We start from the raw sequence: 25,524 nt of genomic DNA on the forward strand, positions 1-25,524 counted from the left end.
TTGATTTCCTTTAAGATTGACTGGTTTGATCTCCTTGCTGTTCAAGCGACTCTCAACAGTCTTGTCCAGCACCACAGTTCGAAAGCATCAATTCTTCGGTGCTCTGTCTTCTTTATGGTCCACCTCTCACAACAGTATGTGACCACTGGAAAGACTATAGACTTAACCATACAGACCTTTGTCAGCAAAGTGATGTCTTTGCTTTTTAACACACTGTCTAGGTTTGTCAGTGAGTTTGATTATAAACTCTTTAATGCAACATACATGCAGAGTTTTAAAAGTTAGTCACAAGTACATTGGAAGCAGATGGCTCTATTTGTATTTGGAGATAGTTCACTGAAATGATTGTTATACAATAAGATGACTGGATCTATAATAAGAACGATGCCAAAACACTTTGAAGGAGAGTTAAATAAACCATTGTTTTGATATGGCACATTCTTGACCTCATACTTGGTTGCCTGTGACTTTCACCTTCCATTGTGCCTTGACTGTAACTTGTAATACAAAGGATTGTTTGGGAATATATACATTGGATTGCCTAGAATCTAATTAAAAGACATGCTGGAAAGGGGGAAATGGGAAACTGATGACCTGGAGGTCAATGAGATTTCCCAAATAATAATTTGGTCTTTGAAAAAATCACTACATCCCACATAATTCACCAAACAGGGTCAGTCACCTTTCTCCGTTTGCCCTAGGTTACAGTTTGTCCCCCTCGTCATAAGGATGCACATATCGGGCAATTTAAATGTCTGTGATAGAGTTTGTCTGACCTATTCTTCGTATTTAGAAGTGACAGTTATAAGAATGTGTAAATGCATAACATATCACTTATGTTTAAATATCTCAGCTCCAAAAACAAAGATTCCACAGAAATAAGACAACCTCTTTTGTTAATCTCTATAAAAGGACTTTTAAAAATCCAAATAGTTAAATAGTTAAACACCAAACTCATTCATAAATAAATAAATACAAAGGTTTGAATTAGTTTTTTTTTTTTTTTAGAGGTAAGGTTAATAAAAAAAAGTCTAGATAACCTCTTAGTACCTTTAATAACAATACTCTGGGTAACCAACATTTTAGCTCCAAACTTTAGCAGAAGGCAATAGAAAAGGGGGTGAAAATAGGGACACCTGAGATGCTGAACTTACAAAATATTGTGAGCAAGTCTAATTTCTGCTGGGCATAGCATGAATTCTGCCTCTTTGAAAAACTTATTTCCAAAATGTATTCTGAAATCTCCAAATATACTCTTAGCAGCATGGATAGCACTACCATGCTTTGTCACACTCAGAACTTTAGTTTTAAATTACATTCTGACATTTGATAGTGGACTTGATAATAAACCCTTTAATGGAACAAAATTGTGAAGTGTTAAAAATTTAATCTCAAGTGTACTTGAAGAAGATAAAAAATTCAGAACTGTAAAAAATTAATAAATAGAAATCACAATTAAACAGAGTTGAGAAACCAAAAGGGGGGATCTTTGGCCCTAAGAGGATAGTATTACCCAACAGGAGGAAGAAAGATTCCTCTTCTTTCCTGACACGGATTCAGCCAATGAAAAGCCATGGACTCATGGGGTACTATGGACCTTCCAACTTCCTTTTCCCTCTATAGAAGCATTCTCCTTCCCTAGTCATATGAGGACTTATATAGGGCTTGCCATAGTTGCAGACCCTGCATTATCATTCCCTGCTAATTCTGAATAAACCCACCTTCACTGGAGAAATATCTGACACTCTATTCATTTCAGGTCAACAAACCCATATACAGTGTAGAACTGTCAGTTCAGTTCAGTTCAGTCGCTCAGACATGTCCGACTCTTTGGGACTCCATGGACTGCAGTACGCCAGGCTTCCCTGTCCATCACCAACTCCTGGAACTTACTCAAACTCATGTCCATTGAGTTGGTGATGCCATCCAACCATCTCATCCTCTATCATCCCCTTCTCCTCCTGCCTTCAGTCTTTTCCAGCATGAAGGTCTTTTCCAATGAGTCAGCGCCAAAGTATTGGAGTTTCAGCTTCAGCATCAGTCCTTCCAATGAATATTCAGGACTGATTTTCTTTAGGATGGACTGGTTCTATCTCTTTGCAGTTCAAGGGACTCTCAAGAGTCTTCTCCAACCACAGTTCAAAAGTAACAATTTTTCTGCACTCAGCTTTCTTTATAGTTTAACTCTCACATCCATACATGTCTACTGGAAAAACCATAGCTTTGACTAGACAGACCTTTGTTGGCAAAGTAATGTCTCTGTTTTTTAAAATGCTGTCTAGGTTGGTCATAGCTTTTCTTCCAAGGAGCAAGTGTCTTTTAATTTCTTGGTTGCAGTCACCATCTGCAGTGATTTTGGAGCCCCCCCAAAATAGTCTCTCACTATTGTAGAAATGTATTTGAGCAAAATGACCTTTAGTACTCAGTGTACAATGCTTCCTTCTTTACCCCATTTCTAACTTGGTTTTTTTTTTTTTAGTAAATCATTTCTCTTTTCTTCTCAACTGTTAAAGAAAATTGTAATTGGATGTTTGCTTTGGGCTTGTTCAGAAGTCTCTGGCTTTCAGTTCTGAAAATGTGTTCTTTGAAAACCACTAAATTTTTTAATATAAATATAAATAAACCTGCTGGGAACTTCCCTCCATAAAACCACTTATCCCAGATTCCCCGAGCTGTAAGGGCAGTGTGACCTGTGCTGTGGCACCATCAGCATCTATTAGCACTGAGATCTCCTCACAGTGATGCCTTGCGGTTGGAAGACAGTAATTAGGCCTCTGGGGGTGAACACTTCTGTGCATTTTATTTTATTTCTTTTTTAAAATTTATTGCTTTTAATTGCAGGCTAATTACTTTACAATATTGTAGTGGTTTTTGCCATACACTGACATGAATCAGCCATGCGTTTTAAAAGCTCAGGCAGTAGCCCTGCCCTTGCGGGAAGAATGAGACAGATACATACAACCACTCTTTGAAGCAACAACAGCTTTATTATTCCTCCAAACGCACAGTATTCAACTATACAATTTTAAATTCACAAGCAAACTTAAGAAACTTAGAAGACTGCTACAGATTGGTTTCAGGGAATGGCTCCAGTACATAGAGACTCCTAGTCATGAGGCTGAGGTGAAGAAAGGGAGGGAAGGCCATGGTCTTGGGTTTGAGGCCTGGGTGGACAATGCCAGGCCCCACTGAGCCTCTGTGGAAATTGTCTTCCCCAGTTAAATAGCATTTTTAAGGTTTCCACTAGTCCTCCAGACCTCTGCTTTGTTTTTTAAAGGGAGATACTATGTATGTTTAATGAAAGGCTTTGTGCTTCATTGTTCATATGATAAAAACATTTTTGTGTATCTTGTCTTTAGTTAAGTCCCATTTTGTGGAATATAATGGTCTTTAGCAGACCATCATAAATGTTATTAAAGTTTTCAAATTTATTTGTTTAATATAAGTAAACTTAATTTTGAAAAATCAGACCCATCTCTGATCTCCATGAAGAAGAAAGATTATAGTCTTTAGAAATGCAATCATGACACAATAACAAGCAAACCTAGGTGGACTTGGTAACTGCACAGCTGACCACTTACGAAGCCAAAACCAGAAAATAAGTCACGTTTGTTTCATATACACAGCACTAAGTTGATCCTGTCACGCTCCCAGTATCATACATGCCAACAGTTGAGCATTTCACTTTTGTCATTATATATTCTACCATTTCATGGTCCATAGTGCTTAAGGATACAGAAAGAACTTAAGCTAAAAAATATCTCTCTATAAACTATCCATGTATGCTATATGTTGTAAAGATACAAGTTTACTGAGATGTCGGGAGCTTGTTTCTAGCCTTTTATAATTGCATAGCACAAAAGAATAACAGTTACATATGTATTCTAGCCTCTAATGGATGCTGTTGATTTGTTCCCTTATTCTTGTGGGCAACTGGTTATGTTCTCATTTTGGTAAGGAGGTCTCAGTGTCCATAAACTCAGCTCTACCACTCCAACAAACAGAAGTCTGTCCCCTTGATCTGCTCTATGCTCCTTATGGTTATTCTGTCTGTGCCTCCCCTTCTCTTGTCTGTGGTCTTATTCTAATCAGTAGATCTGGGCATGAGGATGCCCACACAGAGGGATCCCACTTGGTCAGGTACCTGCACTTTGGGACAGCTGTGCTCTCAGCTACTGCTGCCTCTCCACTTCATCTGAGCAGACAGCTTCCTTTCACATGACTGATGCTGTTCAAAGCCTGACTCTGCTGCTGCTGCTAAGTTGCTTCAGTCATGTCCGACTCTGTGTGACCCCAAAGGCTGCAGCTCACCAGGCTCCCCTGTCCCTGGGATTCTCCAGGCAAGAACACTGGAGTGGGTTGCCATTTCCTTCTCCAGTGCATGAAAGTGAACGCTACTGATAGATAAATGGACTGGTACTATTATTTACAATTGCTTTCTAAGTGAAAATGAGAAACCTGTAGACAGGGTTAGCAATCACTGTCAGTCACCTGATGCTTGCTTTCCTTTCGCAGCAGGAGTTTTGGACCGCTCCTGTGGAAGGTGGACTTCTTTCTCTTTCTCTGGTTCCAGAGGGGGAGGAGGAGGAGGAGGAGGAGGGGATGTCTTCTCAGTCAGGGAAACTTCTTCTTTTCTCTCAGCTTCCTTTTCTTCTAATTTCTTTTTCACTTCAAACAGGATGATAAGAATGGATCTTTATTAGCAACTCCAGACACCTACTATTTCACATAAACTAAGATAAACCTAACTTAATATAAAATTGCTCTCACTGAATTAAGGCTAAATTCATGTTTTAAATTATCCAGTCCTTAAAGCTGACATTTGACATCATCTCTGTCTGGTTAGAAATACCATTTCCCCTGCCTCTGATGGAGATGGTGATGACGTGTGTGTGTGTGTGTGTGTGTGTGTGTGTGTGTATCTATAGCAGGTAGAAGACTTGTTGATAGGGTGCCGACTTTAAAACTAACAATCTAGAATTAGCTAATATACTGGGATAGGAAAGTAAAGAATTACGTCAAGTTTTCTAGTGGATAAACGAGGTGAAAAAAGCCTAAAGAGAAGGTGAAGGGCAATATGACAGAAGAGGTGAGGATCGGGAGGACACAGAAGGGAACAGAAAGGCATGCGGCACCAACTTCTAGGGGTAAATACATATAAAGCATTTAGAATGGTGCTCAGTACTCAAATAAGGCTTAACAAAATTCATCCATTCATGCACTAGCTAGTTATTCAATCTCAGTTGTGCCCTGAAGGAAAGGAAGCCTTATAACAATAAGATAAAACTATGCCAATACTGTTGGGTTCCCAGGTGGCACTGGTGGTAAAGAACCCATCTGCCAATGTAGGAGACATAAAAGACACAGGTTCAATCCCTGGGTAGGGAAGCTCCCCTGGAGGAGGGCATGGCAACCCACTCAGTGTTCTTGCCAGGAGAATCCCATGGACAGAGGAGCCTGGTAAGCTATGGTCCATAGGTTCGCAAAGAGCTGGACACGACTGAAGGGACTGAGTATGCATGCGAGCCAATACCATCAATAGGTAAAACTATAGCAATACTGTAAATAATAGTAATACAAACAATGCTAGGCACAGTTGTGGCTGCCAGAGATACAAAAGTAAAACAAAAGAGAAAAATCACTGCCTTGTGAAGCTTGCAAACCATAAACATGAATAAAGTAAGTCACATAAGAAGCTGGAAGGTGGTAAGTGCTCTAGAGAAAGTACGTAGAGCAGAGGGAAGGGCGTCAAGTGCTGTGGGGCAGCTTTTACAGTTTGTTTAAATGGCGTGCTTTGCAGGGTAGACCCACTGAGGAGGTGGCTATTGAGCAAAGACTTGAAGACATTGAGGGAGTGTGCATTCCAGGCAGAGGAGACAGCTCTGGGGTGTTTCTGGATTGTCTAGGCTCCTATAATTGTTAGGGCCCTTTGCCCTTCTGGATTCAGGCTCACCTTACCCAGTGTGCCCTTCCCACCCTCCCTGACTTCCCAGGGCTCCACCCTGGAAATGCCCACAACTTTACCCCTGTACCAATGGCAGTGGATACCTGCACCCTTGTATGGCTATTTCTCCCATTGCCCTCAGATCGTTCTTTTCACCTTGGCAAGATAAGGAGGATTTGTTTTATTGGATTTTTTTTCAACCTGGAAATTAATGTCTTTTCTGATTATGAAAGTAATATATAATTATTGCCTTTAAAATTCAACAATGTAGACAAATAAGCTGAAAGAGAAATTTCTTGTTAATTCTCTTCGTCCTCCTTCTTACCTCCTCATCAAAGACTGTATTATTGTTAAAGAGAAAACCATAAGCCCAAAATGGCATCACTTGTGCTAAATAAATAAAGTCCATGATACCAAACCTATACTACCTGCCTCAGTTGCAGTTTCTACCTTCCTCATAATTTTAATCAATCAGTTTGGAATTTTCTGGTTGGCACCAATGAGATGATCTGTCATTTGGCCCTCTCTATATCACCTCCCCTCTTTATCAAAGAAGAAGAATCAATCTGTGTGGCAAAGACCCCTGCAGTTCCATTCCCCCAAAAGATGTCCTGGCCCAAAGTAACCATTTTTTTCCCCTTTTGCTAAAGACTTCCCTGTTCCACCCTCGTGTCCCTCGTGTCTATGAAAACTTCTACTTTTTACTTCCCTTCAGAATGTTAGATGGGACACTGTTTGGTCAGGAATAGTTGAATAAAGCAAGTTAGAGCTTCAGATTTCCTGGGTTGAAGTTTATTTTTTTATTAGCATATACTGTCACTATTTTCTGTGCTGCTGCTGCTGCTGCTAAGTTGCTTCAGTCATGTCTGACTCTGTGCGACCCCATAGACGGCAGCCCGTTAGGCTCCTCGTCCCTGGGGTGCTCCAGGCAAGAATACTGGAGTGGGTTGCCATTTCCTTCTCCAATGCATGAAAGTGAAAAGTGAAAGTGAAGTCTCTCAGTCGTGCCTGACTCTTAGCAACCCCATGGAATGCAGGCTACCATGGACGGAATTCTTTTCCGTCCATGGGATTTTCCAAGCAAGAGTACTGGAGTAGGTTGCCATTGGCTTTTAATAATTGTTGCTGTTGTTTTAATTGCTTAGTCATGTCTGACTCTTTTGTGACCCCATGGACTGCAGCCCATCAGGCTCCTCTGTCCATGGTATTTGCCAAGCAGGAATACTGGAGGGGGTTGCCTCCAGAAAATCTTCCCAACCCAGGGATAGAACCCATGGCTCCTGCATAGACAGATTCTTTACCACTGAGCCACCTGGACAGCTCAAATTTAATAATAGATATACTTTTAAAAACAAAAAAGGGAAAATTTAAATATAACCTGATTTTTCCCACTTAACAGTATATTATGCTTATTTTAAAACAGCAGACTGTTCATAGAAGTACCATATCCTTTTATTTTTTGTTTTTAACTTAATTAGGATGTTTAGTAACATGGACTAGGTAAATATTTATTATTTTAATGACAAAATATTTGTTAAAAATAATGAACGGATTGGAATGTAAATCTTAAATAAGTGGCAGTGGATTCTGTTCATGTAATAAGTGACTGGAATATAAAATCTTTAGGAGAATGTTGAAGTGATTCTGATAGCTGGAAAAAACACTGATTCAAATTTCTAGATGTTTGAAGCTACAGTTCAGTTCAGTTCAGTCGCTCAGTCATGTCTGACTCTTTGTAACCCCATTGACTGCAGCATGCCAGGCCTCCCTGTCCATCACCAACTCCTGGAGCCTACTCAAACTCATGTCCATTGAGTAGGTGATGCCATCCAACAATCTAATCCTCTGTTGTCCCCTTCTCCTCTCGCCTTCAATCTTTCCCAGAATCAGAGTCTTTTCCAATGAGTCAGTTCTTCGCATAAGGTGGCCAAAGGAATAGAGTTTCAGCTTCAGCATCTGTCCTTCCAATGAATATTCAGGACTGATTTCCTTTAGGACAGACTGGTTCTATCTCCTTGCAGTCCAAGGGACTCTCAAGAGTCTTCTTCAACACCACAGTTCAAAACCATTAATTCTTCAGTGCTCAGCTTTCTTTATAGTCCAACTGTCACATCCATATATGATGACTGGAAAAACCATAGCCTTGACTAGACAGGTCTTTGTTGGCAAAGTACTGTCTCTGCTTCTTAATATGCTGTCGAGCTTGGTCATAACTTTTCTTCCAAGGAGTAAGCGTCTTTTAATTTCATGGCTGCAGTCACAGTCTGCAGTGATTTTGGAGCCCCCCAAAAACAGTCTGTTTCCCACCCCAAAATAAAAACTGTTTCTACTGGTTCCCCATCTATTTGCCATGAAGTGATTGGACCAGATGCCATGATCTTAGTTTTCTGAATGTTGAGCTTTAAGCCAACTTTTTCACTCTCCTCTTTCACTTTCATCAAAAGGCCCTTTAGTTTTTCTTTGCTTTCTGCCATAAGGTTGGTGTAATCTGCATATCTGAGGTTATTGATATTTCTTCCGGCAATCTTGATTCCATTATGTGCCTTATCCAGCCCAGCATTTTGCATGATGTACTCTGCATAAAGTTAAATAAGCAGGGTGACAATATACAGCCTTGATGTACTCCTTTCCCCATTTGCAACCAGTCTGTTGTTCCATGTCCAGTTCAAACTGTTGCTTCCTAACCTGCATACAGATTTCTCAAGAGGCAGGTAAGGTGGTCTGGTATTCCCATATCTTTCAGAATTTTCCACAGTTTGTTGTGATCCACACACTCAAAGACTTTGGCATAGTCAATAAAGCAGAAGTAGATGTTTTTCTGGAACTCTCTTGCTTTTTCAATAATCTAGCAGATGTTGGCAATTTGATCTCTGGTTCCTCTGACTTTTCTTTTTTTTTTGTATTTTATTATTTTATTTTATTTTTTAACTTTACAATATTGTATTGGTTTTGCCATATATCAAAATGAATCCGCCAATGGTATACATGTGCTCCCCATCCTGAACCTTCCTCCCTCCTCCCTCCCTATACCATCCCTCTGGGTCATCCCAGTGCACCAGCCCCAAGCATCGAGTATCATGCATCGAACCTGGACTGGCGACTCGTTTCATATATGATATTATACATGTTTCAATGCCATTCTCCCAAAGCATCCCACCCTCTCCCTCTCCCACAGAGTCCAAAAGACTGTTCTATACATCAATGTCTCTTTTCCTCTGACTTTTCTAAAACCAGCTTGAACATCTGGAAGTTCATGGCTTACGTACTGTTGAAGCCAGGCTTGGAGAATTTTGAGCATTACTTTACTAGCATGTGAGATGAGTGCAATTGTGCAGTAGTTTGAGCATTCTTTGGCATTGCCTTTCTTTGGGATTGGAATGAAAACTGACCTTTTCCAGTTCTGTGGCCACTGCTGAGTTTTCCAAATTTGCTGGCATATTGAGTGCAGCACTTTCACAGCATCATCTTTTAAGATTTGAAAGAGCTCAACTGGAATTGCATCACCTCCACTAGCTTTATTCATAGTGATGCTTTCTAAGTCCCACTTGACTTCACATTCCAGGATGTCTGGCTCTAGGTGAGTGATCACACCATTGTGATTATCTTGGTTGTGAAGATCTTTTTGGTATAGTTCTTCTGTGTATTCTTGTCACCTCTTCTTAATATCTTCTGTTTCTGTTAGGTCCATACCATTTCTGTCCTTTATTGAGCCCATCTTTGCATGAAATGTCCCTTGGTATCTCTTATTTTCTTGAACAGATCTCTAGTCTTTCCCATTCTATTGTTTTCATCTATTTCTTTGCACTGACCACCGAAGAAGGCTTTCTTATCTCTCCTTGCTATTCTTTGGAACTCTGCCTTCAAATGGGTATATCTTTCCTTTTCTCCTTTGCTTTTTGCTTCTATTCTTTTCACAGCTATTTGTAAGGCCTCCTCAGAGAGCCATTTTGCTTCTTTGCATTTCTTTTTCTTGGGGATGGTCTTGATCCCTGTCTCCTGTACAATGTCACGAACCTCTGTCCATAGTTCATCAGGCACTCTATCAGATCTAATCCCTTGAATCTATTTCTCACTTCCATTGTATAATTGTAAGGGATTTAATTTAGGTCATACCTGAATGGTCTATTTGTTTTCCCTACTTTCTTCAATTTAAGTCTGAATTTTGCAATAAGGAGTTCATGATCTGAGCCACAGTCAGCTCCCGGTCTTGTTTTTGCTGACTATATAGAGCTTCTTCATCTTTGGCTGCAAAGAATATAATCAATCTGATTTCAGCATTGACCATCTGGTGATGTCCACATGTAGAGTTTTCTCTTGTGTTGTTGGAAGAGGGTGTTTGCTATGACCAGTGTGTTCTCTTGGCAAAACTCTGTTAGCCTTTTCCCTGCTTCATTCTGTACTCCAAGGCCAAAGTTGCCTGTTATTCCAGATGTTTCTTGAGTTCCTACTTTAGCATTCTAGTTCCCTATAATGAAAAGGACATCTTTTTTGGGTGTTAGTTCTAGAAGGTCTTGTAGGTCTTCAGAGAACTGTTCAACTTCAGCTTCTTCAGCATTACTGGTTAGGGCATAGACTTGGATTACTGTGATATTAAATGGTTTGCCTTGGAAATGAAGAGAGATCATTTTGTCATTTTTGAGATGGCATCCAAGTACTGCATTTCTGAACCTTTTATTGACTATGATGGCTACTCCATTTCTTCTAAGGGATTCTTGCCACAGTAGTAGAGATAATGGTCATCTGATTAAATTTACCCAATCCAGTCCATTTTAGTTCGTTGATTCCTAAAATGTCGACATTCACTCTTGCCATCTCCTGTTTGACCACTTCCAATTTCCCTTGATTCATGGACATAACATTCCCAGTTCCCATGCAATATTGCTCTTTACAGCATCAGACCTTGCTCCCATCAGCAGTCACATCCACAACTGGGTGTTATTTTTGCTTTGGCTCTATCTCTTCATTCTTTCTGGAGTTATTTCTCCACTGATCTCCAGTAGCATATTGGGCATGTACTGACCTGGGGAGTTATCTTTCAGTGTCCTATCTTTTTGCCTTTTCATATTGTTCATGGGGTTCTCAAGGCAAGGATACTGAAGTGGTTCACCATTCCCTTCTCTGTGGACCACTTTTTGTCAGAACTCTCCATCATGACCCGTTCGTCTTAGGTGGCCCTACAAGGCATGGCTCTTTGTTTCACTGAGTTAGACAAGACTGTGGTCCATGTGATTAATTGGTTAGTTTTCTGTTATTGTGGTTTTCAGTCTGTCTGCCCTTTGATGGAGAAGGATATGAGGCTTATGGAGGCTTCCACATGGGAGAGACTGACTGAGGGGAAACTGGGTCTTGTTCTGATGGGCCATGCTCAGTAAATCATTAATCCAATTTTCTGTTGATGGGTGGAGCTGTGTTCTCTCCCTGCTATTTACCTGAGGCCAAACTATGGTGGAGGTAATGAAGATAATGGTGACCTCCTTCAAAAGATCCCATGCATGTACTGCTATGAAAGTGAAGAGGAACTCAAAAGCCTCTTGATGAAAGTGAAAGAGGAGAGTGAAAAAGTTGGCTTAAAGCTCAACATTCAGAAAACGAAGATCATTGCATCCGGTCCCATCACTTCATGGGAAATAGATGGGGAAACAGTGGAAACAGTGTCAGACTTTATTTTTGGGGGGCTCCAAAATCACTGCAGATGGTGACTGCAGCCATGAAATTAAAAGACGCTTACTCCTTGGAAGGAAAGTTATGACCAACCTAGAAAGCATATTAAAAAGCAGAGACATTCCTTTGCCAATAAAGGTTCGTCTAGTCAAGGCTATGGTTTTTCCTGTGGTCATGTATGGATGTGAGAGTTGGACTGTGAAGAAGGCTGAGCACCGAAGAATTAATGCTTTTGAACTGTGGTGTTGGAGAAGACTCTTGAGAGTCCCTTGGACTGCAAGGAGATCCAACCAGTCCATTCGGAAGGAGATTAGCCCTGGGATTTCTTTGGAGGGAATGATGCTGAAGCTGAAACTCCAGTACTTTGGCCACCTCATGCGAAGAGTTGACTCATTGGAAAAGACTCTGATGCTGGGAGGGATTGGGGGCAGGAGGAGAAGGGGACGACAGAGGCTGAGATGGCTGGATGGCATCACTGACTCAATGGACATGAGCTTGAGTGAACTCCGGGAGTTGGTGATGGACAGGGAGGCCTGGCGTGTTGCGATTCATGGGGTCACAAAGAGTCGGACACGACTGAGTGACTGAACTGAACTGAACTTATGTACTGCTACACTCACTGCCCCCAACCCAGCATCAGGCCACCACTGACCCACGCCTCTGCTGGAGACTCCTGGACACTCCCAGGCAAGTCTGGGTCAGACTTGTTGAAGCTACAACCTAGACTCAATTTGTTTTTGCTTTTCAATCTCAACTCTAAAGGTTACCTTCCTCCTCTCAGCCTAATTTCTGACTGTCAAAATAACATGTTAAGCCTTTTATATAATATATTTGTTTTGTGTGAAAGTTTCACATGGATGTTTTGGGGGAGTGGACATTTAGATGTGGAAGCTTGTCTTTCTAAGTGTGAACTCCTGGGTTCCCAAGGTGATCGCGGCTTACACTTATGCACTATTTCGGTGTCAGTTCACTGATAAATCATAGTAGTTAGGTCACAAATTTGGGGATGGGAGAAAGTATTCTACCAAGACAGTTTTAGAACCTTTGTGATATTGATAATTTTGACTATTTTTTATTATACCAAGAAATTACAGTTGTCAGTGAAGTCAAGTATGATTGATAAACAAAAGGGTAACATTTCATTTCTTCCTAAGCTCACCAAAACCACACATTACATTTTTGTTACATAAACTCAAAATTATAAAAGAATTGTAATTACCTTTATTCTCTTTTTTCATTATTTCAGTCATAAACATTTCCTTTACTTTTTGGCACAATGACTGTTTATCTACTTCAGCATTGATTTTTATCAAAATGTTTTCTGGCTCTGTAAACCACTGCTCCAATGAAGGCCAGTTGTCCAGGAAGCCTACAATTCTGCAAAACCCAAATATTATATGAATATAATATCATGAATTATATGAATATCACATACTGAATATGTGAATATCACATACTGAATATATCATATATATCACACATCACATATGAATATCACATACTGATTGAAATGTTGAAGTAATATTAAGCATGATTTATCTAATGTACATGATGAAAAAACCAGCTGCCAATATATCTGAAAAAAGCAACTTTAAGAAGTCTACAGGCAATGAAATACATCCACTTTAAAGAAGACATCATTTAATGCCAACTAGCCATATGTTTTGAGGTATAGGAAAGAGTAAGAGAAGATTTGGAAATTCTACCATTTCAGGAAACTTTTGATGTGGGTTTAGTTTTCTAAATGAAGTTCTAAGGAAACATCACCTGTACTTATAGTAGACTGAGTACCCTTCTCCTGGCAGCTATAGCCTGAGCCACATAGGTTATCTACTTTTTCATAGATAGAGAAGTTCAAGAGACCCTTGAGTAAGTGTCGATGGTGGTGGTGGTTTAGTCAGTCACTAAGTCATGTCTGACTCTTGTGAGTCTACCAGACTCCTCTGTCCTTGGGAATTTGCTTTACTCAAACATACTCTTGGAATGAGTTTGGTCCTCTGAGAGTAGATAGGCTTCATGAATCAAATTCCTCTTTGTTGCCTCAACTCATGTTTTCAGAGTTCTCAAGTTTTCAAAACATTGTTTAATTTTGTCTAATTTTTCTTCTCCAATGAGCAAACTGCATACAACCAAAAGAATGCTTATTAAGCATCATTTAATTTTAGTTTTAGAACTACACTCTATAATCTGATGCCTAGATCTTTCAAATTCCAAGATCTTCATTGGCATTTGTTGAAAGAGAGCTGAATTAGGATTCCCTCTAATGAACTTGTAAGTTCATGTAGCCATAAAGGGAAATGTTGCTTGATTTAATTCTTTTTTTCTGTGACTATGATGACTTATACTCTGAATATAAAAGCTAGCACACAAATATTTCACTCAATATCAAAGCTACTTAGTTTTGTTTTACCTATAAAACAGTGAACGCTAGGAAATACATTTTCCCCCTAGATCTGATGATTCTAAAGTGACTAGTTGGTAGTTTGTTCACAGGGCAAGAAACAAGAAGACAATGAGTTTTAAACTAACCTGTGCTGTATTTGATCTCTTAAATTCTGGTCCTCATCTGTATCTTTGTTTTTAGCAGCTACACGCTGATTGATATCTTCAAGAGGAGTTTCACTTGAAAATGCTTCAGCTATGATATTGAAATTACTTAATTAGACAATCTGCTACACCAATCAAAGTTGCAGTAGCACTGCCAAAATATACTGATACAAAAAAGCCAAATGAATATGGTCTTCCTCTTTGGCTGAATATTAATTAAAATGTTTAACAAAATACTGAAAAAGTAAAGTATAGTTTTGAGGTCAGAATTCAAATTTCCCTTAGAAATTAGGAGAAGGAGGTAAGATACAACATTTAAGAGGAGCTCTAGTTTCAAGGTAGAACATCTTGGGATTGATCATGAAGAGAAGGTACTGAAAAATGATGGTTTGTCATAAATAACAAACAAGGAAATCAACACCATGATGTAAAAATTAAGGATGAAATAACAGGGTAGCCATAAAGTCAAATATGCATGTTATTTGTCACAATAATTTATCTTTCTAGACTTTATGATTTTTTCCCTGTAGAAGAGACAGAAAGGAACATACCACAGGAGACTGAAGCCAAAACCAATTTCAACTCCTCTGATTGAGTCCTAGCAAGGATTAAGGAACAATGTCCAGAATACTTATGAATTCAGAATAAATGGAAAATCATAAAGAGGGAAAGAAAGCCTTGAACTAGGTTAAAAGGAACTAGATTACTCAGTTAATGCAAGAGAACACTGAAGAGCAAATTAATAGCACTCAAGAAGATGAAGACCCCTCACAGGATACAGCAATCAATTGTCCTCCATCTATATTCATGATACAAAAAGAGGAAATTAGTTCACAAAACAGAATATGCTTTTAGGTTATTCAGAAAACCCAAAGATGCTGACGACAATGAGTGATGGAAGAAGACTGTGGGAACTATCATGAACCATCCATGGTCACTAGCTCATTGTTGTCAAGGACTTCAGAACATGTATCAGCATTCTTCTCTTCCCAAACTGCACCCAGGCTTTGGACCCTTCCTCTTCTCTCCACGTCACTAACATGGCCATATCTTGGATTTTTTGATCACCTCGAAGGGCTCCACCTCTGGAATGGCCCCATCTCTGCAATATTAATGATCTATACCCTTATCTATACCCTTATTGTCCTGCCAGCACTCCTCTATAGTTGATGAGTTTCTATGACCCATCCCCCTAAATTTGTACATCGTTTTCCCCAAATTGACAAGCACTATACTGACTTGATTTTATTATTTTATTATTTTAGCAAACCTGAGTTGCACGGTTGAACATTTCAACTTCTCTCCCTCATCTGACAACTTCAGTTTATATCTTTCTGCTGCACCAGCCTTAGATGATATCCATCTTTCTTTTTGACTTGTAACCTCACTGACTCTCTGGCTCAAAAATCAGCTGAGCTCTTTCATATAAGTGTACCCTTTCCTAAAACAGGGTGGGAGGCAGACAAAGACAGAGATGAGAAAGAGACAGAGAGGGAGAGAGAAAAGGAATACAATAACAGTAATGCTAAAAATATCCTGTTTCCATTGTTCTTTCCTTTTGTTCAGAGACAAGTTTCTTGAGAGGTATCTATATTCACACTCTCCACCTCCTCACCCCCATTCACATTCTGTTCCATAGCAATCCATCCTTTCCTGTCCCCCACTCCATTGAAACAGCTCTCCTCCTGGTTATCAAAGACATCAACCCAATGGAAATGTTTCAGTCTTTGTCTTACTCGATTTATAGGTAAAATTTAGCACACAGTTCTTAAATGTTTTTACACATATAGTCAGCCCTCCATATCCATGGAGTCAAAAAACCACAGATTGAAAATATCTGGAAAACTAATTCCAGAAAGGGCCCAAAAGCAAAACTTGATTCTTCCAGGTGTAGCAACTATATAGCAGTCACATTGTATTAGGTATTACAAGTAATCTAGAGATGATTTAAAGTATACAGGAGGATGTGCATAGGTCATATGCAAATCTCATATAATTTTATATAAGAGACTTGTGCATCCTTGGATTTTGGTCGCTCAGTTGTGTCTGTTTGCGACAGAGGACTGTAGCCTGCCAGACTCCTCTGTCCATGAGAATTCTCCAGGCAGGAATACTGGAGTGGGTTGCCATGCCCTCCTCTTGGTATCCAAATGGGTTCTGGAATTAATCCCCTGTGAATACTAAGGGAAGACTGTAGTATATTATTTTATATCCACAACAAAACTTGTAAAGTAGGATTGTGATTCTAAAATTGGCCCCAAATGGCATAGTTTATAAATGAAAGACCATTGATTCCAGTTATCTCACTCCAAGTTCTGAATTTCTTTTTAAATTTTCAAACTGCTTATTGAACTATACCTTCCAAAAGAATGCATACGTGAATATACAGCTCAGTGGCTTCCCAAACTGAAAATAGCATAAATAGCACCTAGATCAAGAATCTTGAAAGCAAGTTGGATTGCTTTGAGTTGTGGGCTCTGTTCTGCCAATAAACAGCCATGGATTGGCAGTATCTTCACCAATCCTCAGATATCCTTGAACAAGAATAGGAAGTTAGCTGAACACCCATCACTACTGTCAGTATAGTCCCTACTTCCTTGTATGGAGAGAAGTAAATTCTCCCTTTTGGAATTTGATGGACAGCATTCAGTGTAAAGCACTGTGCTCAAGAGCTGAAGTAGTATCTAATGGTTTTGTCCTTTTATTTAAATAAACAGTGAAAGGAAGATCTCAAAATTATACCAACTCAAAATAAGGAAGAGTCAAGTGCTCATGCTTTAAATGTCCACCTATAAATATAGGAGGAAATGATTCCCTAAGTCTCTCTTAGCCACAAATGTCATTATATTAGTTGTAACAGCAAACATATTGTACATATACAGTGTACAATAACATCATCTAATTCTTTAATTAGTGAGGGAATCAGCAAGGTATTACAACTAGTTCAAATGAAAATCTGAATAAGACGTATTCACAGACAGGAATGATAAAATAGATGGTAATAGATGAAAAAACTGGTTACTATGTATAGAACAATGTCATACTTGAAATTATCTTTTTCAGCATATAGAAATTAACTATCTTAATTGAATAAAATTCATTTGTATGTCTATGGACAAGAATCATTTGAATAACCATCAATTTCTACAATTTATGGTTATAGAAGAGATGAGTTAAGCCAGTGAAAGGTACAGAATCCTATGAAACCAAATACGCCAAGGGGTCCCATAGACAATACTCAGTCTTCTAGTGAAAGAATATCCAATAATCTTGTGTTCATTTCAAAGTCTTCCACTGTTTTTCCCGATGTGTTTCCTGATGTCCTGCCACTCTTGTTCCTGATGCATGTACCAGATTCGCTCGGTTGTGTCCGACTCTTTGCAACACCATGGACTGTAGCCTATCAGGCTCCTCCGTCCATGGGATTTTCCAGGCAAGAGTGCTGGAGTGGATTGCCATTTCCTTCTCCAACTAGATTCTATACTCAGTGTTTAACATTTATCTCACTTAATATATGTGAGACAATAAGAAATGTATATTTGGTTTTTGTCTCCTGACACAGAGCTTTGAAAACCCTTGTAATTTCCTATAGCGGTAAAAGGAGGGTTTTTATATTATTATTATTATTCATAATTAGCCTCTTTCAACCTTATCTGAGTTTATGCCAAAGAGGTGACTCTTGGGACGGTGGAGCCCTTCTGCCTGAGCAACCAGCTGACCACAGAGTAGAAATTTCAGTCCTAACCCCAGGTCTCTAGGGATGGGAAGAGGCTAGAGGCTGATCACCAATGCTCAGTTATACAGTCAGTCATACCTACATAATGGAACTCCCACAAAAACTCTAAAGAAGGGGTTCAGAGAGCTTGTGGGTTGGTGAATGCATCCATGTGCCAGGAGTGTGTCACATACCAGACTCCACAGGGGAAGGGCCTGAGCTTGGAATTCTTCCAGACTCTGCCCTGTGTACCCCTTCAACTGGCTGTTCATTTGTATCTTCTACGTCAGTCTTTACAACGAAACAGTAATAGTAAGTAGAGTGCTTCCCTGAGTTCTGTGAGTCATTACAGGTAATTATAGATAATCTATCAGACCTGAGGAGGGGTCATGGAAACCCCTAATTTATAGTCAAGTCAGACAGAAGCGTGGGTAACCTGGGGATCCACTGCACTGAGGCAGACATCTGAAGTGGGAAGAAGTCTTGTGGGACTGAGCCAACTGTGAAAATCTGTGATAACTCTGGGAAGTTACTGCCAGGATTGAATTAAATTCTAGGACACCTGGGGGAGGAGCCAAGATGGCGGAGGAGTAGGACGGGGAGAACACTTTCTCCCCCACAAATTCATCAAAAGAGCATTTAAACGTCGAGTAAATTCCACAAAACAACTTCTGAATGCCGGCAGAGGACATCAGGCACCCAGAAAAGCAACCCAACTCTTCGAAAGGAGGTAGGAGAAAATATTAAAAACAAAAAAAAAGAGACAAAAGAGGGAGGGACGGAGTTCCGTCCCGGGAAGGGAATCTTAAAAAGAGAGAAGTTTCCAAACATCAGGAAACCTTCTCACTGCCGAATCTGTGCCGAGCTTTGGAAGCACAGAGGGCAACATAACAGGGAGAAAAAATAAATAAACAATTTAAAACTTGCAGATTGCGAGCCCTACAGTAACTCCCCCAGCAGAGAAGCAGCGCAGACGCCTGCATCCGCCATTAGCAAACCGGGGCTGGGCAGGGAGGCGCGGCGTGGGCTGCATCGCTGAGAGTAAGAATCTGGCCTGAATACCCTGAGCGCTATCTGAGCGAAATAATTTGGGCTAGCAAACCAGACTGTGGGATACCTACCACGCGAAAAGCCAGCCCTAACCTAAGACCGCCAGGCCCGCGCACGGAACAAAGGACTGAACAGAGATAGCCGGCTGCAGACCTTCCCCCTCCGGTGACAGGCAGCCAGAGCCGGAAGGGGGCAATCGCAGCCCCAGAGAGACATTATCTATAAAATTGTAAGCAGGCTTCTTTGCTAACTAAAACTTCTTGGGGGTCTGGACGGTCAACATCTGCCTGAGAAGGTGCGCCGGTTTTACATCCAGATAACCGAGTGGCGGGGAGGCGATAAGTCGCAGCATTGGCGCTCGCCTGGGAAGAGCAAATTGGCGCTCGGACCTGGGAAGAGCACAAAACGCAGGCCCAACTGAGTCTGCGCCTCTGAGGACTACCCGAGTGCCTGAACCTGAGCGGCTTGGACCTGGGAGGTGCATGCAGCCCAGGGCCAGCCTCGGATTGTTCCCGGAGGAACAACCTAGAGTCCGAGCAGTGTGGACAGGGAGGCTACACGCGCCGTGAGCAGGGGCAGACCCAGGGTGGCTGAGGCACTGCGAGCCCACGCCAGTGTTATTTGTTTGCAGCATCCCTCCCTCCCTCCCCACAGCGCGACTGAACAAGTAAGCCTAAAAAAAAAAAAAAAAAAAAAAGTGTCCTCCACCGTGCCCTTTGAGTCAGGGCAGAAACCAGATACTGAAGAGACTAGCAAACAGAAGAAGATATAACAGAGGGAAACGCCTTGGAAGCTACAGGCAATAGATCAAAACCCTGTGGTTACTACGGACTACATAGGAAGGGGCCTATAGATCTTGAGAAATATAAATCTGACCAAGGAACTAGCCAAAAATGAACTGAACCCACAACACCCAAAAAAAAAAAAAAAAAAAAGTCCTAGATATATTTTTATTATTTTTACGATCATTCTTTCTTTTTTTTTTTTTAATTAAAAAAAAAATTTTAAGTCCTCTATTGTTCCTTTAATTTTCACTTTTATAACCTATTACTTTGCAAAAAAAAAAAAAAAGACCCTATTTTTTTTCTTCTTCAGCAAACTTCATATATATATATTTTATAATTTTTTGACCTTGTTTTTTTTTGTTTGTTTTTGTTTTTTTCTTCTTTTCTTTAGCATTGTATTTTTGAAATCCCAAACTCTACTCTAGATTTTTAATTTTCGCTTTTTGGTATATGTTATCAATTTTGTACCTATAGTTTTTTTTTATATAATTTCTGTGACTTTTTTTTTTTTTTTCTTCTTCTCTGTTTCTTTCTCTTCTTCTTTTATATAACATTGTATATCTGAAATTCCAAACTTTACTCTAGATTTTTAATTTATGCTTTTTGGTATTTGATATCAATTTTGTACCTGTATTTTCTTTATAATTTTTGTGACATTGTTCGTATTTGTTTGTTTGTTTTCTCTCTTTATTTTTCTTCTTCTTCTTTTTTTTTTTTTTTTTAACATTGTATTTTTGAAATTCCAAACTCTACTCTAGATTTTTAATTTTTGCTTTCTGGTATTAGTTATCAATTTTGTACCTGTACTTTCTTTATAATTTTCGCGACCTTGTTTGTTTTTGTTTGTTCGTTTTTTCTCTCTTTCTTTTCCTTCTTCTTTTCTTTAACATCGTATTTTTGAAATTCCAAACTCTACTCTAGATTTTTAATTTTTGCTTTTATGTATTTGTTACCAATTTTGTACCTTTAAGGACCCAATCTTCAGGACCCATTTTTCACTAGGGAGTGAGATTACTGGCTTGACTGCTCTCTCTCCCTTTGGACCCTCCTTTTTCTCCACCAGGTCGCCTGTGTCTCCTCCCTAACCCCTCTCTACTCTACCCAACTCTGTGAATTTCTGTGTGTTCCAGACGGTGGAGAACACTTAGGGAACTGATTACTGGCTGGATCTGTCTCCCTCCTTTTCATTCCCCCCTTTTATCCTTCTGGCCACCTCTGTTACCTTCCTCCTTCTTCTCTTCTCTGTATAACCCCGTGAACATCTCTGAGTGGTCCAGTTGTGGAGTGCACATAAGGAAGTGACTACTGGCTAGCCCACTCTCTCCACTATTGATTCACCTCATCTCATTTGGGTCACCTCTAACTCCCTCCTCCCTCTTCTCTTCTCCATGTAACCCTGTGAACCTCTCTGAGTGACCCTCACTGTAGAGAAACTTATCATCTTTAATGTAGATGTTTTATCAATGGTGCTGTATAGAAGGAGAAGTTTTGAAACTACTGTAAAAATAAGACCGATAATCGGAAGCAGGAGACTTAAGTCCAAACCCTGACTCCAGGGAACTCCTGACTCCAAGGAACATTCATTCACAGGAGCTCATCAAATGCCTCCATACCGACACTGAAACCAAGCACCACACAAGGGCCAATAAGTTCCAGGGCAAGACATACCAAGCAAATTCTCCAGCAACAAAGGAACACAGCCCTGAGCTTCAAGATACAGGCTGCCCAAAGTCACCCCAAAACTATAGACATCTCATAACTCATTACTGGACATTTCATTGCACTCCAGAGAGAAGAAATACAGCTCCACCCACCAGAACACCGACACAAGCTTCCCTAACCAGGAAACCTTGACAAGCCACCTGTACAAACCCACACACAGCGAGGAAACACCACAATAAAGAGAACTCCACAAACTGCCAGAATACAGAAAGGACACCCCAAACTCAGCAATTTAAACAAGATGAAGAGACAGAGGAATACTCAGCAGATAAAGGAACAGGATAAATGCCCACCAAACCAAACAAAAGAGGAAGAGATAGGGAATCTACCTGATAAAGAATTCCGAATAATGATAGTGAAATTGATCCAAAATCTTGAAACTAAAATGGAATCACAGATAAATAGCCTGGAGACAAGGATTGAGAAGATGCAAGAAAGGTTTAACAAGGACCTAGAAGAAATAAAAAAGAGTCAATATATAATGAATAATGCAATAAGTGAAATTAAAAACACTCTGGAGGCAACAAATAGTAGAATAACAGAGGCAGAAGACAGGATTAGTGAATTAGAAGATAGAATGGTAGAAATAAATGAATCAGAGAGGATAAAAGAAAAACGAATTAAAAGAAATGAGGACAATCTCAGAGACCTCCAGGACAATATTAAATGCTACAACATTCGAATCATAGGGGTTCCAGAAGAAGAAGACAAAAAGAAAGACCATGAGAAAATACTTGAGGAGATAATAGTGGAAAACTTCCCTAAAATGGGGAAGGAAATAATCACCCAAGTCCAAGAAACCCAGAGAGTACCAAACAGGATAAACCCAAGGCGAAACACCCCAAGACACATATTAATCAAATTAACAAAGATCAAACACAAAGAACAAATATTAAAAGCAGCAAGGGAAAAACAACAAATAACACACAAGGGAATTCCCATAAGGATAACAGCTGATCTTTCAATAGAAACTCTTCAAGCCAGGAGGGAATGGCAAGACATACTTAAAATGATGAAAGAAAATAACCTACAGCCCAGATTATTGTACCCAGCAAGGATCTCATTCAAGTATGAAGGAGAAATCAAAAGCTTTTCAGACAAGCAAAAGCTGAGAGAATTCTGCACCACCAAACCAGCTCTCCAACAAATACTAAAGGATATTCTCTAGACAGGAAACACAAAAACGGTGTATAAACTCAAACCCAAAACAATAAAGTAAATGGCAACGGGAACATACTTATCAGTAATTACCTTAAACGTAAATGGGTTGAATGCCCCAACCAAAAGACAAAGACTGGCTGAATGGATACAAAAACAAGACCCCTACATATGTTGTCTACAAGAGACCCACCTCAAAACAGGGGACACATAGAGACTGAAAGTGAAGGGCTGGAAAAAGATTTTCCATGCAAATAGGGACCAAAAGAAAGCAGGAGTAGCAATACTCATATCAGATAAAATAGACTTTAAAACAAAGTCTGTGAAAAGAGACAAAGAAGGTCACTACATAATGATCAAAGGATCAATCCAAGAAGAAGATATAACAATTATAAATATATATGCACCCAACACGGGAGCACCACAGTACGTAAGACAACTGCTAACAAGTATGAAAGGAGAAATTAACAATAACACAATAATAGTGGGAGACCTTAATACCCCACTTACACCTATGGATAGATCAACTAAACAGAAAATTAACAAGGAAACACAAACTTTAAATGATACAATAGACCAGTTAGACCTAATTGATATCTATAGGTCATTTCATCCCAAAACAATGAATTTCACCTTTTTCTCAAGCGCACATGGAACCTTCTCCAGGATAGATCACATCCTGGGCCATAAAGCTAGCCTTGGTAAATTCAAAAAAATAGAAATCATTCCAAGCATTTTTTCTGACCACAATGCAGTAAGATTAGATCTCAATTACAGGAGAAAAACTATTAAAAATTCCAACATATGGAGGCTGAACAACACTCTGCTGAATAACCAACAAATCACAGAAGAAATCAAAAAGAAATCAAAATTTGCATAGAAACGAATGAAAATGAAAACACAACAACCCAAAACCTGTGGGACACGGTAAAAGCAGTCCTAAGGGGAAAGTTCATAGCAATACAGGCACACCTCAAGAAACAAGAAAAAAGTCAAATAAATAACCTAACTCTACACCTAAAGCAACTAGAAAAGGAAGAAATGAAGAACCCCAGGGTTAGTAGAAGGAAAGAAATCTTAAAAATTAGAGCAGAAATAAATGCAAAAGAAACAAAAGAGACCATAGCAAAAATCAACAAAACCAAAAGCTGGTTCTTTGAAAGGATAAATAAAATTGACAAACCATTAGCCAGACTCATCAAGAAACAAAGGGAGAAAAATCAAATCAACAAAATTAGAAACGAAAATGGAGAGATCACAACAGACAACACAGAAATACAAAGGATCATAAGAGACTACTATCAACAATTATATGCCAATAAAATGGACAACGTGGAAGAAATGGACAAATTCTTAGAAAAGTACAACTTTCCAAAACTGGACCAGGAAGAAATAGAAAATCTTAACAGACCCATCACAAGCATGGAAATTGAAACTGTAATCAAAAATCTTCCAGCAAACAAAAGCCCCGGTCCAGACGGCTTCACAGCTGAATTCTACCAAAAATTTAGAGAAGAGCTAACACCTATCCTGCTCAAACTCTTCCAGAAAATTGCAGAGGAAGGTAAACTTCCAAACTCATTCTATGAGGCCACCATCACCCTAATACCAAAACCTGACAAAGATCCCACAAAAAAAGAAAACTACAGGCCAATATCACTGATGAACATAGATGCAAAAATCCTTAACAAAATTCTAGCAATCAGAATCCAACAACACATTAAAAAGATCATACACCATGATCAAGTGGGCTTTATCCCAGGGATGCAAGGATTCTTCAATATCCGCAAATCAGTCAATGTAATACACCACATTAACAAATTGAAAAATAAAAACCATATGATTATCTCAATAGATGCAGAGAAAGCCTTTGACAAAATTCAACATCCATTTATGATAAAAACTCTCCAGAAAGCAGGAATAGAAGGAACATACCTCAACATAATAAAAGCTATATATGACAAACCCACTGCAAACATTATCCTCAATGGTGAAAAATTGAAAGCATTTCCTCTAAAGTCAGGAACAAGACAAGGGTGCCCACTTTCACCATTACTATTCAACATAGTTTTGGAAGTTTTGGCCACAGCAATCAGAGCAGAAAAAGAAATCAAAGGAATCCAAATTGGAAAAGAAGAAGTAAAACTCTCACTATTTGCAGATGACATGATCCTCTACATAGAAAACCCTAAAGAGTCCACCAGAAAATTACTAGAAATAATCAATGACTACAGTAAAGTTGCAGGATATAAAATCAACACACAGAAATCCCTTGCATTCCTATACACTAATAATGAGAAAACAGAAAGAGAAATTAAGGAAACAATTCCATTCACCATTGCAACGGAAAGAATAAAATACTTAGGAATATATCTACCTAAAGAAACTAAAGACCTATATATAGAAAACTATAAAACACTGGTGAAAGAAATCAAAGAGGACACTAATAGATGGAGAAATATACCATGTTCATGGATTGGAAGAATCAATATAGTGAAAATGAGTATACTACCCAAAGCAATTTATAGATTCAACGCAATCCCTATCAAGCTACCAACAGTATTCTTCACAGAGCTAGAACAAATAATTTCACAATTTGTATGGAAATACAAAAAACCTTGAATAGCCAAAGCGATCTTGAGAAAGAAGAATGGAACTGGAGGAATCAACCTACCTGACTTCAGGCTCTACTACAAAGCCACAGTTATCAAGACAGTATGGTACTGGCACAAAGACAGAAATATTGATCAATGGAATAAAATAGAAAGCCCAGAGATAAATCCACGCACATATGGACACCTTATCTTCGACAAAGGAGGCAAGAATATACAATGGATTAAAGACAATCTCTTTAACAAGTGGTGCTGGGAAATCTGGTCAACCACTTGTAAAAGAATGAAACTGGACCACTTTCTAACACCATACACAAAAATAAACTCAAA

At 39.3% G+C, this 25,524-nt stretch overlaps 1 protein-coding gene across 6 annotated transcripts in view; it reads right to left on the reverse strand.

Annotated features, from left to right (window-relative positions):
* SPEF2 (sperm flagellar 2) overlaps window positions 1-25,524 on the reverse strand; it is a 211,635-nt gene that overhangs the window by 101,962 nt on the left and 84,149 nt on the right. For all 6 annotated transcript variants that reach the window (XM_070774772.1, XM_070774770.1, XM_070774771.1 and 3 more), the window contains 3 exons: window positions 14,135-14,243; window positions 12,825-12,982; window positions 4,492-4,668 (listed from right to left, as the gene is read on the reverse strand). In XM_070774772.1, coding sequence (XP_070630873.1) covers window positions 4,492-4,668; window positions 12,825-12,982; window positions 14,135-14,243 — 444 coding nt within the window. The remainder of the gene's footprint in view (window positions 1-4,491; window positions 4,669-12,824; window positions 12,983-14,134; window positions 14,244-25,524) is intronic.

This window comes from Bos indicus, chromosome 20 (assembly GCF_029378745.1).
Source record: "Bos indicus isolate NIAB-ARS_2022 breed Sahiwal x Tharparkar chromosome 20, NIAB-ARS_B.indTharparkar_mat_pri_1.0, whole genome shotgun sequence".
Lineage (NCBI taxonomy): Eukaryota > Metazoa > Chordata > Mammalia > Artiodactyla > Bovidae > Bos > Bos indicus.